This window comes from Homarus americanus, unplaced genomic scaffold (assembly GCF_018991925.1).
Source record: "Homarus americanus isolate GMGI-L3 unplaced genomic scaffold, GMGI_Hamer_2.0 scaffold56333, whole genome shotgun sequence".
NCBI lineage: Eukaryota > Metazoa > Arthropoda > Malacostraca > Decapoda > Nephropidae > Homarus > Homarus americanus.
Genome location: NW_024734940.1, coordinates 13,136,180 through 13,148,220, shown reverse-complemented (window position 1 = coordinate 13,148,220; position 12,041 = coordinate 13,136,180). Strand labels below are relative to the sequence as shown.

The window sequence follows — 12,041 nt, the reverse complement described above, 5'->3', positions numbered from 1 at the left end:
TTAAATTCAAGTGTTTTGTGTATTTACCATCATATTATATCATAAAATAGTCCATATAAGGGTTTAAAAAATAAAATCATCCATAGGTGTGTTTCTACGTCATTACTTCTTTTTGCCAAAGAAGTTTTTTAGGAATGCATCTCCAATCATACAATGAAAGTCAATGGGAAAATGGGGTTCACACTATGGTAAACTTTTCAAGGACGCATCCCTTCAGAAACTGTTGGATCACTGTACAATACATCAAAATACATAAAATGACTTCTGGAGTAGATAAAATTAATGAACACCTGTGCAGTAGGGGACATGTATGGATATGAAATACCACACATCTTGCTCATAACTAAGTCAGTTAAGAAAGAAGGCTCTAAAGTGTTAAAAAAATGCAAATTCATATAAATTCCTTTTATTTTGGTGAACAATGAACCAAATAAATTTTCTACATGAATATTATGAGAATTTCACTAAAATTATCCACAGATCAGTAGTTACATTAACAAACTACTGGCAACCTCCATGAAGAGAGAATGGGAATGATAATTTGTGGGTAGTACTGTTTTAATTCAATCTTTTCATACTAATGTGTACTGTGCTACCATAAGTGACATACTGTATAGATATAAAGGATTACAATTAAGTTTTGTTCTTTTTTTTTTTTTACAATTTTGTTGACTTTGTACATAGGATCTAAGTCCCTGTTTGTCATACACTTAGGCGACACAAAACTTAACCATAAACCCCCTTGATGCTTATATTTTACTCACAGTTGTGTAGTTAACAAATATGCAAGTGCAATATATGCCTAAATCAATACATGAAAAAGTTAAATGTTACATCCCACCAGTAGTCATCATCTAAGGTCATGCTCGCCCATCTTAGAATACAAAAGAAAAGGTCACCACTATCTACATTCTTCTTCTAACACAATGAGCGACTCGCTGGCTGACCTCCGACACACATTCAACAATAAAAAATACACGCACGAGGCTGAAAATAAATGTACCTGATTTCTTTTACAATGCTACGTCTATTTAGAAACCTTCTCTGAACTGTCTAGATTCTAAGCGCGTTATGATGTTCTCCAGCTGTCTCCGAGCCTCGCACTGGGGGAAGTTCTGCATGTCGTAGTAATTAGGAGCCACTTTGATGAGCCAATCAGCTGGAAGATAAACAGTAAGAGATGTAATGGCAAAATCGCACAAACTAAATACGACAAATTTCTCCCTTTATGATTATGGTAAATAAATCATCAATTCTACAAGATATATGCAAAAAATATATACATTATCAGTAAGCATAGAAATGAGGCAATTTTCCACGTTAAAAAGCTATAATATGAACAGACCTAATGTGCCCCTGTAGTTATATAAATGATTCAATAACATATTTGTAAGTTATTGTGAACGTGCATGTTTAATTATGCAAAGAACACAGAAAAAAAATGCAGTGATATTAAGTTATTTAATCTGTACTTGCCGTCAAATTTTTAGCTCTTTATTATTTAAGTCTTAAACACTTATAAATCCTTATGTATATCGGACGACATCTGGTTAACACGCTCCAACAAACACTTACGTTTAATGTCTGTTACAGTTCGGATGTAGTTCTTGGTGGTTAGGACGAATTCATTGTATAGGACCCACTCGGGTTTGTGGTCTAAACAGGTGGACGGATGCAGCTGCACCACCTGATTATCCTTGATGGTCATGTAGTGCCCGGTGCGTTCCAGGTGAGCAATCTGAAACAAACATACAGTACAACATATGAATAAGGCATAACACATTTATGCCATAATAATCACTAGAATTTCAACCCATGATATAGTATGCTACACATCTACCTCAAAACTGGGAGCAAGATGACAACCTACTTCTCTGGACCACAACTATTATAACTCTTTTTAAGCTGGAGGAAACAAGGATACAGTACTATGTTCCCTCCTAGGCTTGAGGAGTGGTCATATGCTGAATCTCGTCAACGCAGAAAACACCTGAAACACTGGGTGAAGAATTTTACATGCCGGATTCACTAAAAAAAATGGAGTCACCACATCATTAAACTAATTTGTAAGTGCAGGTAATAATGGCTGTTTTGGTAATCATACAAAAGTAGGAAGTAAAAGGAAAGAAGCAGAATTAAGGGAAACAAAATCAGATGCACCACAAAAGGTTTTACTTCACCAGATATTGCAAGACCAAAATGAGAAAAAGATTCCTTATAAAACACTAGATATTGAAGAGAAAAAGTAAATATTGAAGAGAAAAGTACACAAACAGATTTACATTACTGTGACAAAGGTATTGTTTCTATTATCATCCTACTGTACAAAAAAGGCTATTCACTGTATTGTATATCACCTCCAACAATACAAGACATGGAAGCACTGTAATGATATATGATGGTATGGTGTGGTGATGCTCTGCGAGTTAAAACCAATCGTCTGCCTTTTGCTGCGGTCACATTCCACCAGCTTACAAGAAATTAACACCATAGATTGGTTCTTTCATATCGATTCCTTTCAAAATGGGGCAGAAAGGAAGACGTTGCTTTTGGATTATGTAGTTGCTGTGTGTATTTAGGACTTGAAAGAGTTGAGAAATAACTAACTTTTTCCATGAGCTATCAATATTAGTCTATTTTATTCCTTTTATACCCGGAGTGGAAATAAGTGAAGATTACAGAGGAGAAAGGACCTTAAATAACTGACTTTTCCCATGGCAGCATCACCAAACCCTCCAGCCAGGCATTATCATACACTGTTTCCAATCTCTCTCTTCCCTTCATTTGTAATTGTGATTTCCATTTTTGCCTTACTCTTATTCATGTTTCCTCATCTCATCTCTCTTTAAAACCTTGTGGCAGTATTTCTCATCTTTCCTCTGCTCTGCACCTATTAGTCTCTTGTCGCCTTCATCATCAGTTTAGTAATTACCTCTGACGATCACTTCATAACCCCGCCCCCTCCTCCCCATGTACAAAAAAAAAAAAAAATTTTAGCCTGGACCAGATGACTCAAGAATTATGCCCACTAAAACTGATGGATGAAATTTCTGTAAGCCCACAGACAAATGTGGTTGGAACCAATTCGTCAATTAGTTACATCTTCCTGTCATAAACATGTTCCAGTAAAGGAATCTTTTTAAAATACTAATCAAAATCTAAGGTGGAAAATAAAGTGACGACACTACACCACTGGCTTGCATTCTACCTTCAGTGACTCATTTATAAAGATAAATTAGCCAGAGTCCCTGATGTCTAAGGGTTATGTACAGTTATCAACCCACAGGATATGGTGAGATTAATACACAAGTCACCCAAGACAGTTGTTCAGTAATAAAATGGTTGCTGACAAATTTAACCATCTAAAGATGTAATCAATACATTACAGAGACATTGCTTTCAAAGGAACCCTTTTTTTACACAAGATATGGGTACAGTACAGTATAACATCATATACAGGTATTAACAAAAGCATAAAAAGTAGGAGCTTTAGGAGAGGGCACATGAGCCTGAGCCCTTCTTCATAGACCTGACTCCATGCACTTATAGTTTCTGTGGGAGACCAAAGGATGTTGCCCCATTCTGGCAACTATGTAGCTCTACATAGAACCCGTTACATTCAAGCTAAACCAATGTGTATACATATTTACCTGCATGAAGAAGCCCGAAACCAGAGCCTTCCGAATATTCATATAGTAGTCACGGGAATTGAAGTCAGTGGACGTGCGCTTTAGACTGAAACGGTCCATAATACGGGATAACTGTTGACGAACATTATCCGCCGATTTGAGAGAACGGTAGTTGACAAAGTTGTCGTAGCACCACTGCACATCCTCCATATCTACCGGCATATAAAGGGTCAGCGAAAGAGAGAACTGAAATTAGTAAAAATTCAAACTCTTGGGACAGACATTTAGCTGACACGCGATTCCGTCAACACGATGATGCAGTAGTAAAACAATAAATAAATCTTATAGTATAATATTTATTAATAGAGCTCACAAATTCAACTTTAAACTGACTACTTGATTAATAAAATTTGATCTAAATAATAGTAAATTAAATCTATCTATAGCTAGTCAAATATTATGATAAATTACAAAGGGATAAAAATGCCTGGGTAGATCCTCTTCCTGGCAGCTTAAACTATGTCTTACTTTTCACTCCACCAATGTTTATTTCTCTTGTTAAATGATCTTCAGTGTACTTAGCATTCAGGTAACAACTATTCATCAATTAAAACACTACCTTTCTCTCCTGAATCAAGTACCTTTCATCATCAGTGTTGCTATACTGTACTGAACTACTAACCTCATTCTCACTCCTTTTAAAACTAGACTAAATTAATAAAACATGATGTGTGATGCAATACTCACTCTGTTTGAAGGCATGATAGACGTTCAGCAGCGTGAGGTGGTCCCCATCTATGTGCGCGAATCTCATCTTGGCCTCGTCTGCAGCCTTCTTAGCCTCATTAGGGCGCACAAAGCACTGGGGTACTGTAGCGAGAATTGGGAAACCGACCCGGCCCCACCACAGCCGCGCATGACGGCGGGAGAGGGAGGGTACGGCCCAAACATTAAGCCTCACCCTCCTCACAAGGCGAAGGGCACCGCCCCTCCTGGCTTGCTCAACACTTTACTTCAGCCACCTAGGGGAGCTACACCAGATTAGAACCACAGCCTCCAACCTTCCCACCATAAACATTCCTACTGGGCCATCAAACTCATTGAGTTTGTTAAGGAGAAAAAGATGCCACAATTCTTGATGAGGCGTCTTCAAGCTTCTTACATTAGTCACTTTTCTGATCAACAATGTTATCCTGGGAGGAACGATGGATGGATGTGGTTCCAACACAGTGCTGCTCATTTTAATGGCACCCTTTATCAGGTGCGATGTTGCAACATGGTGTACATCATATCCAGCAATTCTAAATCTGATATCAAAAATACTTTCTCAAAGTTAATTACACTGTCAACAAAAACTAATTCAACTAATCTACTTCTTGACAAGTTACAGTACATATTCTTTCAAAATGAAACAAATATCTTTTAATTACAGCAAATAATTTGGTTATGTGAATTAAAAGGTTTCAATGTAAAATTGAACTTCCATTTTTTACCGAGTCCAAAATGTGAAGTATTTTGTACTTTTATGACATGCAAATTTAAGTTCGGCACCTAACCCAAACAACATTAGTATCGTTTACCTTTCGTAACTAACCTGATAGCATAGCAGTTATAGACAGGATCTCGTTAGAGCAGTTGAAATCGCAAGAGGCAATCACCATTTTGGCTAACTGAGGATCCAGTGGGAACTCGGCCATGATCGCTCCAAGTTCCGTTAGATTACCTACACGGAAGAAAACACACAGTAATTATAAAAGAACACCAAGGTCCATTTATTACAACCTCAAGCCCGAAACACCAAGAAAATTTTAGAAATGACATACAAAGCTGCTAACACCATTAACTTTTTAAACAGAAGACAAGACATATAAATCCTCCCCTCCCTTCCCTCACCCCCCCAAAAAAATAATTCTTCCTTATCACAATTAAATAACCAAATCAAATATAGACTCACCATCATCATCAAGAGCTGCCAGGTAGTTCAAAAGCTCCAGCGCTCTCATAAGAGTCTCGGGAGCCGGTGGATCCATGAAATCAAAGTGAACCAGATCGTCGATACCCAACTTTTTCAGCTGCAACACCACCGACCCGAGGTTGGACCTCAAGATCTCGGGGTATGTGTTGTCCTGAGAATATAATCATAATATTAACCCATGAACCTTACACCATATTCAGACTGCCAGTGTCTATGTTAGTTCCAGGTTGTATTGTCATATCACTTTTTTAAGATTTCCATTTATATTATTTAGCTCATGTGTTAATACGTGTTTGCAAGAATTCATGTACCTTGCATCTCTGAAACTGTGTTATCTTATCCACCCAATATAAACTGTAAATAAGACAGTTGCAACACAATATCTCATGACTAACCATTTTTTAAAAGCGAGTTATTAGTTTCATCCTAGATCCACAGCTAAGTATTCCCTACTCTGCCCCTACATGCACATAAATGGACGTCTTTCTCGCAGCTAGCGTCCACTGATGACAGCTGTTGTTTATGGATTAACAAGATACATCTATGCTTCTCTAGGGTTAATATTACTTACCTGCATTTCATTTTTGAAGGCCTTTTCTGTATATAATCGGAAACATTTGCCAGGTCTAGTTCTGCCTGCACGGCCTGCTCGTTGCTGTGCTGAGGCCTTACTAATAGGGGACACCAACAGTGACTCTACACGGATGCGAGGATTGTAAACCTGAAATAAACAAATAAAGTTATTTTAACTCGGACTCGCCAGAATGGAGAACGAAATGCAATCATATTTATATTGAAACATATTACACAAGGAAAAACAGAAAGGACAGTATTGCAACCAAACCTTACCTTTTGTTTTGCAAATCCCGGGTCAATAACAAAGACAACTCCATCGATGGTCAACGAAGTCTCAGCAATATTTGTAGACACCACCACTTTCCGACCTATTGCTCCGTTTTGTTTATTTGGAGGCGGAGCTTCAAATATACGTTGCTGGAGGTTTGGAGGAAGTGTGGAATATAGAGGTATACACTTAAGGTCACCAACATCTGGACCAAGAGCATCTACTTCTCTCTTGATGCGTTTGCAAGCCTCCTCTATCTCCTCCTGACCAGTGAGGAACAACAACACATCACCGGGTATTTCTTCACATATGTGGATCTGTGGGAGAAGACAATGTTTTGTAGTGTAAATACTGGTACCAGAACATTAAAAAAATTATTCAATATAATCAGTGAAAGTGAAAACTAATAATGATTAAAAAAAAAAAATTACTATGAACATGAGCTGTAGCACAGTATGTAGAGCTGACACGATTTTAGTCAATTTAAGCCAGTGAAAATTATCAATACAAATCAAAATATTTAACTGAAACTAATTCATTAAGAAGTTTACAGTTTCCTATCACACCCAAACACAATAAAAAAAACCCTGAATATGAGGTTGCGAGCAGCACTTACCTGTATAACAGTTCTAATAGCAGCCTCTAGATAATCTCTCTCTGGCTCTGGGGTGTAGAAAATTTCAACAGGATGAGTACGGCCAGGAACATTTAACAAAGGGGCTTTATCAAAGTAATGCTGAAACTTGCCAGCGTCCAGGGTGGCAGACATGACGACAAGCTTGAGATCATTCCTCTGTTTTAGGACCTCCTTCAGGACACCCATCAAGATATCTGTAGCAAGAGTACGTTCGTGGGCCTCATCAAGCAAAATTACCTGTTGAAGAATTTTTAGATGTTTAATTTGGGGTAACATCATTTATTAACTGCAAACATGCCAAGGCAGAATCTAGTCTTGACACAAACTTTGACAACACCAAATTGAATATCTTATCGCTACACGTGGTTCATGCCAAGCAAGACGAGGGCTAAGTTTCATCTTGAGGTATTGTAATTAAAAGTGCTCTGATGCCAAATTGAGTGAGACTTCTTAGCACACCAGAAAAAATACCTATATCATATCAATTCAGACCACAGAGAAGATCAAGGTGAGAAAATTAAGAGACAATGAGTAATACAGCAAACTTACAAGAATAAGAAGAATATATGGACTAATTTCAAGGAGGAGGGGGATGACCGAGATTGTGCTTTTCAGGAAGCTAAATAGTGAATTATACAAATGTGCTCTAATTAAAGTCGCATGATTTAGTGGTTACATAAATGTTAAAAAAAAAATACAACAACTGTACCTAGAGACACCACTTGCTATTCACACAAGCCATTGGTTCAAAATCCTCTAATTACTATTTTATTTTTTAAAGTTGAAAGTTTCTGTTGGTCTGAAACAAATTTTCAGATAAAAGAAAACACCCAAAAATGTCAAGGGTATTGAAACTTATGGGACAAACCAGTTGTGAATGAAAGATTTATGAATAACCCAGATGTGTTCTTTTATGGAATTTCCTTCTACAAAGTCCTGACAACACATTACAGTATATACGTTGTGATAAAACTTCACTCACCTGATAATTTTCAAGCATGGGGTCACTCATGGCCTCTCGAAGCAACATACCATCAGTCATGTACTTGAGAACAGTTTTAGAGGAGGAACAATCTTCAAATCGGATGGAATAACCCACCTCTTGACCTAAAGCCACGTCCATTTCCTGAAATGACACATACATCACGTGTAAAAATCACCAAGAACAGTGATATACTCTTTCAGCAGTTTGAGTGCATAAATTTAAACATGAGTAACACAAAAGACCCAGGAGTTGATCTATAACAGAAAGATGTACAGTCAAAGAAAAAGTCGCATTACACTTACAGTGCCTTCTGAAGCCCATGGTGAAGAATTTTGGTAAAGTTCCCCGAAAAGATTCGAACTTCGAAGCTTTGCTGTCACTTTACCAAGATTCTTCGTCATGGGTTTTGGAAAATAAAGCTAGGGAGGTGTAACTTTTTTTTTTTTACTGTACAATATATGGTTCTTCCTAAGCCCATGGTAAGCCTATCATGAGAGATGAACAACACACCATTTTATACAACTTATGAAGCCCCAGGTATAAAGGGGGTTTCAGTTACATGGCATGACATTTATTCGCCACATGAGAAAGACTACTTAGAATACACATAAATGGAAGACTCAAAAATGCACCCACCTCTGCAACACGCTGAGCAACTGACATTGCAGCCACTCTCCTTGGTTGTGTGCATGCCACTGCTTTCTTCCCTCTGCAGCGTGCAAATTCCACACACCACTGTGGCATCTGTGTAGTTTTACCCGAGCCCGTTTCACCAACCAACACTATTGTTTGATGACGATCCAGGAGATCAAAAAATTTGTTACGATACTCCCACACTGGCAGCCCAATTCTTTTCCTGTAATAATTATATGTTAATTAATGCAGTGTCCATTAAGGTTCCACATTAACATATACATAAAAATTCATTATTAAAAGCCAAATATACAGAACTGTATTGAGTTTTAGTTGACATAGTTGATAATCCTGTTAATAATAATACACCATTTTCTTACCTGTATAACTCATAGTATCTTGGAGTGTACGGCAGGTTTGTGAAGGGATTGAGAGACATAGCAACAGCTCCCCTTTGAACATTAGACGGTAAATTAACGCCTGGTTTAATTGGTTCATTTGTTATCGTTTTAAACGAACTTTGGGTGCCCAGACTTCCGCTGCTGGTGTAACTACTCTCACGGTCAAACTCACGTTCATGGTCAGCAGCATATCTGAAAGACATTAAGAACACAAGCTTTAGTACTCAAAAACAATGATTGAAGAGAATAGGATTAAAAAATAAGTAAGCTGCCTAGTGCAGTACCAGGTGTCAAGTTGCTGATAATTTAAATACTGTACTGTAGTTTATGGCCTCACCAACCAGGTAAACTACAAGACATTCCAGATATCTCTCTTTTATAATTGTGTTCATGTAGCCACTAAAACCTTACACAGTATATAGATTTCAGAAATAAGAGAATATTGTATAACACCTGCCACTAAATTCAACGTCATTAAATGTCACCAAACAAAGCTAACTCAAAAACAACAATTCTTTGTCTCTAAGACATACAAAATGTGTAAGCAGTGGCCTTTGTCGCCACAAATAAATTCAACATACATCGTGGCTAATCGTATGAACAAATCTTGTCAGTCCCACTCCAGATTATCTTAGGTTTCACAAGAATAATTCATTTCTCTGCCATGATAATTATCTTTACAATTTGCCTCAGAATCCAAAATAACAGAAATACTATGGTAGACTGCCTCTTGATCTTTATTTTTGACAAGAATCTTGACCAAAAATATATGTCAAATAAATAAATAAATAAATAAATGCGTATCCCTAACCTACAGTATACCAATAATGCTGTGGGCATATTAAAAAGTAAAATAGTTTCGGTCATCCCCCTATTTGTAAGTTGTTAAAAATACATAAAAAACACTGGAGAAACATAATTTCAACTAAACCCAACCCAAACTAACTTAACATCCTAAAATCCGCTGATGACCCATTAAAATACCTGGACCACCTGGGTATATCCTTACACTATTTTTTTATGTAGTTTCAAAAATCCACAAACTTATTCAACCTTTATTTTTACCCTAACCATCCCTGTCCTTAAACAGCTGCAGGGTTTATGTGAATTAGTTTTGGAAGGATTACAAAACGTGGAGATGATGAGGATAACTTAATGATGATTCACTTATTGCCTCAGCCTCACCATGCTTCAAATTCTACCCACGAAAATTACACAAAATACGATAACTGACATATAATCCATCTTCACCTTATTCAAATAGCGACTATACAGTATAATGGCTTTGGTCAAACTCATATGGAATGTAACAAGGAAACATAAGACTTGATCACGTAACTACCCCCAGTGGATGGAACATTTCCCCCTAAATAATCTCCTACTCTCGTTATATTACCTCTTTCTCAGTGCTGCAGGATCGATGTCTATTTTTCGCTTCGACATGTTTCTTTGACTGTAAGATTGAATTCACCGTTAGTGTGTGTAGAGGAAGGTAAATGTGACAGATATAAGCACCAGCACACACAGCAGCCGCAGCCCGTAAGGGAAGTTTGAACTTGTGTGATGGTTCTCTTCCTCACTCACCCCAAAAACGTGTTGCTTACGATATATTATACAACATATTGTAAAAGTAATTGGTAGTTTATAATTACATATTATGTAGCTATATTTTATGATACATTTTTTCTACTCTCTAGTAAAGTTTTATCAAAATCATTACTGCTAAACGAGAGGTCAAAAAACTTATAAAACGTTGTATAGATTAAAATAAATAATTTTAATGGTATTTTACGCCACCTGTAACTGTTCTACCGTGCTACTTTACAAATATAATTTACAAATCAATTTCAAACAATTAATTATTTATTCCATTACGCTGCAGAATTGCCGTGAGTGAAAAGGTAATCAAAACAAATCAGCAGGTGGACTGTATTACACATAACACCAAGATTAACACCATATCAAGCTTACTCTCATATTTTAATTCAACCTGTGAGTGATGATATGTAACGCTCGCTAAATGTCCTTGAATATACACATTGTCAGGACATACCTATTGTGTCTGTCTCCACCCCATCACACCCTACCACCACCACCATCAGCTCCACATCTCTTACAGCCACCACATCTCTACACCCCATCACACCCTACCACCACCACCATCAGCTCCACATCTCTTACAGCCACCACATCTCTACCACCATCACACCCTGCCACCACCACCATCAGCTCCACATCTCTTACAGCCACCACATCTCTACCACCATCACACACTCACTCTACCAACATACAACCTCGGTAGTTCAAAAGGGTGCTTCAACTCTTTAACATACTAAAACAGTTTTATTCAACAATTCAACGCTATTCACGGCTAACTCACTGACACGAGACTACAATTGATGACGTCACCGCTTTAAAAAACATAACCCAACCTTACACACAATAATAGTAATAAAACCCCGTAAATACTCAAGAAACAGACAGGCGTAATCTATTTTAATAATAATAGCCTTTGATTTCGAGGCTGAACTATACCACTGAAGAAAAAATGTTAGCCACAGAAAATATGTTGAGTCATAATATTATACATTAATGACATGATTAAATTTGAAACTAGTATATAAGGCAGTGGGTGTAGCGAGAGTGATACACACAGGTCCTCTCACCTACAAGTAGCAACGCATGAGGTTAGAAAGGATCACTGCATTTGAAATTTAAGGAGTTTGTGATTTAGATTAGCCATATTACGGTACACATTTGATATTCCTTGGGGGAAGGAAAACTCAAGGAGCAAAAAAAATATATTTATTACAACAGACAAACTGTTCATGATCACATAGAATATAGACACACGGATATTCAAATTAAAAGAGCTATAAGACAGTGGAACAGTGGCCAGCCCTGGGGCTAAGAGAGGATCCAGATGGAGGGGTCTGG

At 37.4% G+C, this 12,041-nt stretch overlaps 1 protein-coding gene across 1 annotated transcript; it reads right to left on the bottom strand.

The window, feature by feature from the left end:
- Positions 1-390: 390 nt before the first annotated feature.
- LOC121870698 (putative pre-mRNA-splicing factor ATP-dependent RNA helicase PRP1) lies at positions 391-10,672 on the bottom strand. The gene is made up of 13 exons (XM_042372651.1): positions 10,501-10,672; positions 9,084-9,296; positions 8,707-8,926; positions 8,068-8,211; positions 7,065-7,322; positions 6,454-6,765; positions 6,176-6,325; positions 5,584-5,755; positions 5,224-5,352; positions 4,377-4,499; positions 3,651-3,841; positions 1,576-1,738; positions 391-1,159 (listed from the first exon to the last, which is right to left on the bottom strand). The coding sequence occupies exons 1-13, from the start codon at positions 10,545-10,547 to the stop codon at positions 1,032-1,034; spliced, it is 2,250 nt and encodes a 749-aa protein (XP_042228585.1). The 5' UTR covers positions 10,548-10,672; the 3' UTR covers positions 391-1,031.
- Positions 10,673-12,041: the final 1,369 nt, after the last annotated feature.

Coding starts and splice junctions, on each gene's coding strand:
- LOC121870698 (XM_042372651.1), bottom strand. CDS start 10,547: ATGTCGAAGCGAAAAATAGACATCGATCCTGCAGCACTGAGAAAGAG. Junction 6,326..6,453: donor CGGGATTTGCAAAACAAAAG/GTAAGGTTTGGT, acceptor TGTTTATTTCAG/GTTTACAATCCTCGCATCCG. Junction 4,500..5,223: donor TATAACTGCTATGCTATCAG/GTTAGTTACGAA, acceptor TTCTCGCTACAG/TACCCCAGTGCTTTGTGCGC.